The sequence below is a fragment of the Callorhinchus milii genome, unplaced genomic scaffold (assembly GCF_018977255.1).
Source record: "Callorhinchus milii isolate IMCB2004 unplaced genomic scaffold, IMCB_Cmil_1.0 Scaffold5, whole genome shotgun sequence".
Classification (NCBI taxonomy): Eukaryota; Metazoa; Chordata; class Chondrichthyes; order Chimaeriformes; family Callorhinchidae; genus Callorhinchus; species Callorhinchus milii.
In genome coordinates this window covers 34463068-34471210 of record NW_024704746.1, presented here as the reverse complement: position 1 = coordinate 34471210, position 8143 = coordinate 34463068, and the positions used below count along the sequence as shown (strand labels likewise).

At 44.0% G+C, this 8143-nt stretch overlaps 1 protein-coding gene across 8 annotated transcripts in view; it reads left to right on the top strand.

The window, feature by feature from the left end:
• Positions 1-205: 205 nt before the first annotated feature.
• mon2 (MON2 homolog, regulator of endosome-to-Golgi trafficking) overlaps positions 206-8143 on the top strand; it is a 55468-nt gene continuing 47530 nt past the window's right edge. For all 8 annotated transcript variants that reach the window (XM_042335119.1, XM_042335118.1, XM_042335116.1 and 5 more), the window contains exon 1: positions 206-352. In XM_042335119.1, the coding sequence (XP_042191053.1) occupies positions 239-352 (114 nt within the window). In that variant the 5' untranslated portion in view covers positions 206-238. The remainder of the gene's footprint in view (positions 353-8143) is intronic.

Here is an 8143-nt window from a genome sequence, read left to right as displayed (position 1 = left end):
AGTCAGGAGGTGGCGCTGTGTGTGTGTGTGTGACAGTCAGGAGGTGGCGCTGTGTGTGTGTGTGTGTGTGTGACAGTCAGCAGGTGGCGCTGTTTCTCTCTCGGGGGCGGGGCGGGGGTGATTGTGACGTTACCGGCAGTTCCGGGTCGCTCGCGCTGTGTTTACGGAAGTGGCGGTGACGTGTCGGCCGCGGTGTGTTGTGGGCCGCTGTTGTTCGGATGGGCCGCGCGCCCTGACCATGTCCAACATGACAACGTCACCGGAGGCCGTGAGGAAACTGCTGGAAAACATGCAGAGCGACCTGAGGGCCCTGTCCCTGGAGAGCAGGAAGAGGTTCCCCCCCGTCAAGGAGGTGAGTGGCGGTTCCTGAGGGGCGGAGGGCGGGGGGGACCCTCAGCACAGAGACCCTGAGAGACACTGCCCCCCCCACACCCCCCACACACACTGCCCACACACCCCCCACACACACACTGCCCCCCCCCACACCCCCCCACACACACACACACACACTGCCCCCCACACACACACACACACACACTGCCCCCACACACACACACACTGCCCCCCCACACCCCCACACCCCCACACACTGCCCCCACACCCCCCCACACACACACACAGCACTGCCCCCACACACACACACACACAGACACTGCCCCCCCCCACACCCCCCACACACACACACTGCCCCCCCACACACACACACACACACTGCCCCCCACACACACTGCCCCCCCCACACACACACACACACTGCCCCCACACCCCCCACACACACACACAGACACTGCCCCCACCCCCACACACACACACACTGCCCCACACCCCCCCACACCCCCACACACACACACACACACTGTCCCCCCCACACACACACACACTGTCCCCCCACACACACACACTGTCCCCCCACACACACACACACACACTGCCCCCACACACACACACACACACACACACTGCCCCCACACCCCCCCACACACACACACAGACACTGCCCCACCCCCCACACCCCCCACACCCCCAGACACACACACACACACTGCCCCCCCACACACACACACACACTGTCCCCCCCACACACACACACTGCCCCCCCCCCACACCCCCCCCACACACACACACACTGCCCCCCCCACACACTGCTCCCCACACACACACTGCCCCCCCACACACACACACACACACTGCTCCCCCCCCACACACTGCCCCCCCCACACCCCCCCCACACACACACACACTGCCCCCCCACACACCCAGACACTGCCCCCCCCACACACACACACACTGCCCCCCCCCCACACACACACACTGCCCCCCCCCACACACACACACACACTGCCCCCCCACACACACATTGCCCCCCCCCCATACACACACACTGCACACCCCCCCACACATAGACACTGCCCCCTCTCCCCCCACACACACACAGACACTGCCCCCCCCACACAGACACTGCCCCCCCCACACACACACACTGCACACACCCCCACACATAGACACTGCCCCCTCTCCCCCCCACACACACACAGACACTGCCCCCCACACAGACACCCAGACACTGCCCCCCCACACACCCAGACACTGCCCCCCACACACACACTGCACACACCCCCACACATAGACACTGCCCCCCTCTCCCCCCCCCCACACACACAGACACTGCCCCCCCCACACACACACACACAGACACTGCCCCCCCCCCACACACACACACAGACACTGCCCCCCCCCCACACACACACACAGACACTGCCCCCCCCACACACACACACTGCACACCCCCCCACACATAGACACTGCCCCCTCTCCCCCCCCACACACACACCCTGCCCCCCCCCCCACACACACACAGACACTGCCCCCCCACACACACACACATTGCACACACCCCCACACATAGACACTGCCCCCCCCCCACACACACACACACAGACACTGCCCCCCCCCACACACACACACACAGACACTGCCCCCCCCACACACACAGACACTGCCCCCCCCCCCCCACACACACACACACACACACAGAGACTGCCCCCCACACAGAGACCCTCATCCCAACAGAGAGGGCCTCCCACACACACACACAGACCCTCATCTACACACACACAGAGACCCAATTCATAGAGAGAGACAGAGCCTCAGAAAGAGAAACCCTCATATACACATATATTGTATGTAGAGATTTCTTCATATACATATTGAGAGGTCATTCATATAGAGATGTACAGAAATAGAGATTTACTCTCTTTCATATAGACTCACAGAGATCTATTTGAATGTGTTTAAAATTATGAAAGAATTTAATTGAGGTGTATAAAAATATGCTGCTTCCACTTGTTAGTGTGTCCAAAACAAGGCGTCCTGAATATAAAATAGCTACTAACAAACCCAAAAGGGACACATAAAGAGGTGAAGTCTAAGAGAGGTGGGGGAGGGTCTAGGACTCGTTTGTTTTGCTTTACTTGAGTTTTATATTGATCAAAATATTCAGCTGATTGTTTCCATTAAGATAATGTGTGTAAGTGTTGTAAGATTATAAACATTTTCTTACCAAAGCATTCTTAAGTATACAAAGTTGTGTTGTGTTCTGTAAATCAATGGTGTTGATTGTTGCAATTGGGATGTTTATCAATAAGATCAAGACTTTGGCAGAGGCAGATGACAATGACCCATATTTATTGTACATATGTAAACTTTATTGGTATTTGTTGTCATTGTTTATTAAAAACTGAAATATTTAGTAGTAACTGAAATACTGTACATGGTACATAAGATTAAGTAGTTTAGGTGTGTCCAATGCTACATTGTGCCGCAATTGTGTCACTCAGTTCCTCTAAGTAAATTCAGATAAATATCTAAAAAGGAGAAATATGAAAGGACATCGGTAAAAGGCAGGAGAATGGGACTAAACAGATAGTGCTTTCAAAGAGCCAACACAGACACAGTGAACTGAATGGCTTGCCTTCTGTACTGAAAATTTCTATCGTTCTACACTACAACGTCTGTAGAGTTCAGGTGTCAATTTCGACACATTTCCACTTTGGTCTTCCATGAGAAATGGGAGCCTGAATCCATAAGGGAGAGGGAGAAGAGAGAGGAAACCTTAATGGACGATGACAGGGAAAATGCTTCTTTTTGACAATTAATTTAATGTTTCACTGAGGCCTATACCATTGCACCTTTTTGACCAAAAACATTATATGTGATTGGATATGAATGTGTCAATGTAATAATTTTTAATTGTTAACATGATGGTATTCTAGCTTTATGAATAAAATACATGTGGAGTCCTGTAGCTCAGTGGTTAGAGCACTCGCTTTGCAAGCGAGAGACCTGAGTTCAATTCCAGGCAGAGGGCGAAACCTTGGGCAAGTTTCCTTACTCCACACAGAGCCTAATAATAATCCCTCCAAAACCAAAAACAATAATAAATTGGTCATTTTCAATCTACGACTGTTTGTGGGACATTGCTGTGCGCAATTGGCTGCCGCGTTCGCCCACAAATATACAGTCAATTCACTTAACAGTGTGTTATGTGAAGCGCTTTGGGACGTCCTCCCGACGTGAAAAGCGCTATATCAAATGCAAGGATTATTATTATTATGTTCAGATATGTACACTTAACCTGTCAAAATACATCTCCCATAAGTTGTAAATTTTGGTTTGCTTCTTAAAGTCAACATTTTTTAAAAAAGTGTTTATTTTATATTCCCAAGTAAACCATATGCTTTATTTCATCAAGCAAAAATATATAAAAACGCATTCATTCCTAAATATTTTAAGAGAATTTTTTAAAAAAGAGAATTGAACATTTTCACATCTTATCTGTTTGATTTATTTGTAGTATAAAATTGTGCAAAAATAGTTGAATAATGCATAATATTGAATGAGAATTGTTTTAATTCACAGCGTAATAAGAATAAACTAAATAGCCTGATGTTGCTCATTTTCAATTGAATGGTTGATCATCACAATACATTTCTGTTGTTGACATGATTCTTATTTAGTGTAGGCAATTGAAAAGAATGCGTTAGTTTGGCCTTAGAGCTGCAGTCCTGCATGATACCTTTGCTGGTTTCCTGAGCCATTTATGCACGACATATAACTGGTCTCATCGATCCTTAGTAAATAGGAGTCAAACCATCCACTTTCAGAGATGATTCTAGTATATAATACATGAATGGGTCTTTTTCTTTCTGAGAAGATTCTCGAACAATTTTCTTATTAATTACACAATAAAAGCAGGATTCTATAGGGTAAATAACTGGTATTTATAAATCATTTCATCGCTATTGAGACCAATCCAATAGTGTAAGAGGGTGAGAGCAATTCCCTGAATGTTCAGGTCTCACTGTGTAGTTTGAATGAATTGGTGTTTCCTTTGTGTTAGTGATCTTTAAAAAGATGAGTCCTGTAGCTCAGTGGTTAGAGCACTCACTTTGCAAGTGAGAGACCTGAGTTCAATTCCAGGCAGAGGGCGAAACCTCGGGCAAGTTTCCTTACTCCACACAGAGCATAATAATAATCCCTCCAAAAAAACAATAATAAAAATTGGTCATTTTTAATCTACGACTGTTTGTGGGACATTGCTGTGCGCAATTGGCTGCCGCGTTCGCCCACAAATATACAGTCAATTCACTTTACAGTGTGTTCTGTGAAGCGCTTTGGGACGTCCTCCCGACGTAAAAAGCGCTATATCAAATGCAAGGATTATTATTATTATTATGAGATAAACAAAGTCTATGGCCAGGATCTCCATCTCCACAGCTTCAGTAGCCAGCATAGGTAGTGTTTATCTCTAGTCCCACAGAGAGGATTGATTCTTCCAGTCTCAGTGATGACTTTAAGCCTGTGGGTTAGCATATGTTAATGTCTGTTTTAAGAAAGACTTACTTGACCTTACATGAGCAAATTCTGTGAGATTTGTTTTTAAATTGAAGATGTTGAAGGCATTATAAAATGACAGACACCCAAGCAAACAACACCTGACATGTGCATCTTGGGCAGAAAGATTTTCTGTACTAAACATGCAGACTGGCAGTTGAAAATAGTTGGAGAAATTTACCCTCACCAAATTTCATTATTGATTTTTTTATTTGCCTTCTAAAAAAAGTAAGACTGTGTTACAGTCCAGTAACTGTGAAAAAGTTGTACAAATATGCACTAAAATACTCTTAGTGAAATTGAGCATGTAATTCTTGATAGTGTTGACATAGCAGCAATTGCTGAATTCTTGCCGGGTTGGAGATAGGGGAGAGAGAAGAGGGTTCATGTTGTACAAAGTAACCAGACTGCGAAGAATCAGGTCGGTTTTTTAAAGTTTAAATGCAAGAAAATACACATGTATGTGGCATCGAACCTTGTTACTTTGTGAGCGAAAGAAGGAACCTAAATGATAACTGCTCATTTCACTTTTATCATTCATGATGTTGCTTTGGGGCAAATTCTTCACATAATCTTTGTTTGCAGAATGCCTTGGACTGGTGGTTTTAAAGAGTAAAATGGGAACACCAGACCTCTAATAGATACTGAGATATGGTGAAGTTCTCTGTCAGTCACAGGGTCCTCATGACTGGTAACATGGCACGTTCATATTAAATTGATCAACCATTGAGTTGTTGGCTTCTAATTAAAAACATTCACTGAATTGAGAAGAGTTTGTCTGAAGAAGAGTTAAAATGTTTAGGTAAAACCTTCAAAATATGTCTGAGCGTGAGCCTTGCACTAATTTAAAAATACCCACCTCAGGGATACAGTGCCTGTATCGAGTGACCAAAACGTTATGATACTATTACAAGGTCTAATAAATCTTAAAGGTTTTTTTTAGATAATAAGATAGCTGGAAAAATAAGACTTTTTGGTCATTCTGTATTAAGTTTCTCTTAATTCAGAATAGGCTCACATCTAAAATAATCACAGAAATCTGTGCAAATGTACCTGTTCCTTCAGGGAATATTTTAACAGATTAGGGAATATTTTTTCTTGAGTATTCTGTATATTGCTCTTTTGCAGTTGATATTACATTGGACAATTGAGGGGGAGCGTCAGAAAAGCCATCCTGCAAATTGCTTTCCAATCTAGGGAGTTTAAGCTTCATGAAGGAAATCCAACTGTCTGTCAGCTGCAAACCAGTCTCCCTGATAAAGTCTCCAAATACTCACGTTGAAAACAAAGCTAACATGACTTTGCCACTTTTGTTGGATTTGGATCTTTTTGAGTCCAAAGTTACCTTACTGGAAGAAAAGGCAAATGTCAAACCATTCCATTGATTTTAAGCTAGGTAAAAGGTACTAACCATGTTTTAAGTTGTGTGTAATTTCCTTTTTAGACAGCTTACAGTAATAAATACAATTGTGTGCTCACATGCATAGGAGTGATTCCATGGATCGTATTATGATGAGAGGTATCAAAAACAGCTTGTATTTACTGTATATTCTTTTGCAAAGCCTTAATATGTCTGTAGACCTCTTTGGATTTAATGCCAATTAATTGATTTTAATGCTTGTGTGGGCTCCAGTAGCCATGTTTATTTGCCAAAACTCCTCAAATGAAGATTGTGTACTTGGTGTAGAGTACTTAGTCGTGCACGCGGTATGGGACTTTGACTCTAGAGCATCAAAGTGGCTAGCGAGACACAAGCTCCCAAAAGACTGAAACTAAATGTCGTTTGAATAGCTGATGAGGAAACCTTTTAGGTCTGGGACTAATGCCGTTGGAAAGCATTACCTGGAGTCCAGATTCATGAACATCCTTGTATATCTCGGGGTTGGTATCCACCTTAATTGGTACACAGTGAGTCAAGTCAAACCACTGCTCCTCAAGCTCCACACCTCTAACTGGTAGAATCATTGCTCGGTGGGTAGAGATATCCCCAAGTTCTTGGGCACAAGAATGTTGGTATGCTGAGATGTGCTGCCCATCTGAAAGTGAGTTCCTAGTACACTTAATTAGGGCTAAAACTTTCATTTATCTGGAGAGACATAGAGAACACTTTGGTTTAACATGCTTATGAAAGACAGCACCTCCAACATATATGCTCCCACAGTACTAAATTGCAATGTTAACCTTACTCTGAGCTGAAATTATGATGTGACTTGACCCCACAATAATAATAATAATAATCCTTGCATTTGATATAGCGCTTTTCACGTCGGGAGGACGTCCCAAAGCGCTTCACAGAACACACTGTAAAGTGAATTGACTGTATATTTGTGGGTGAACGCGGCAGCCAATTGCGCACAGCAATGTCCCACAAACAGTCGTAGATTGAAAATGACCAATTTATTATTGTTTTTTTGGTTTTGGAGGGATTATTATTAGGTGTGTGGAGTAAGGAAACTTGCCCAAGGTTTCGCTCTGCCTGGGATTGAACTCAGGTCTCTCGTTTGCAAAGCGAGTGCTCTAACCACTGAGCTACAGGACTCCACAATGGTAGTAAATGAGTATTATCAACTGAACCAAGCAGACACATAGGTATAGATTACTCTTGTAGATGCTTGTAGAATCCTACTTTCTATACTTGCATGATTTCGAAATTAATTTTGATGTTTTTATTTGTTGCACATAATATGCCATGTTGGGTAATGAAAACATTTATTAACAAAGATTTCAGTGGATCCTTTGGCAATGGGAATATTAGATTTTTAATACTCGTGAAATTTTAAATATTTGCAACTATATTATGCTGAATTGTTTCCCAAAGTCTGTCTACTAAGAGGGATACTTGCTTAAGTTTGACCTGCTGAACTGGAGATCCATTTCAAACTGGCTAGTTGTTGAAAACAAGGGCGTTGGCATCAGATAGTTGAGTGATATTCTCGGTGCTTTCCCTTGAAATTGTATCACTTTTAAAAAGCCATATTTTCAGTTTAGGGGCATAAATTAAAGTTTCAAGATCAAAATCCTAAACCAGCTCTTTGTAGTTTTTTTTATTGAAAGTATGTTATTGAAAGCAAGAATATTTTATTGAGAGCTGATCATAATGAATCTCTACTTTTGATTGACAACCTATATATGATATAGAGAAGGAAATGGAGAGAGAGTAACCTTCTGCTTCTTACTGGCTGGTTAAAGAATCTCTGTTTACACCAATTTAAAGTGAGATTGGACACTCTTAATTGGCAGAATTGGACTT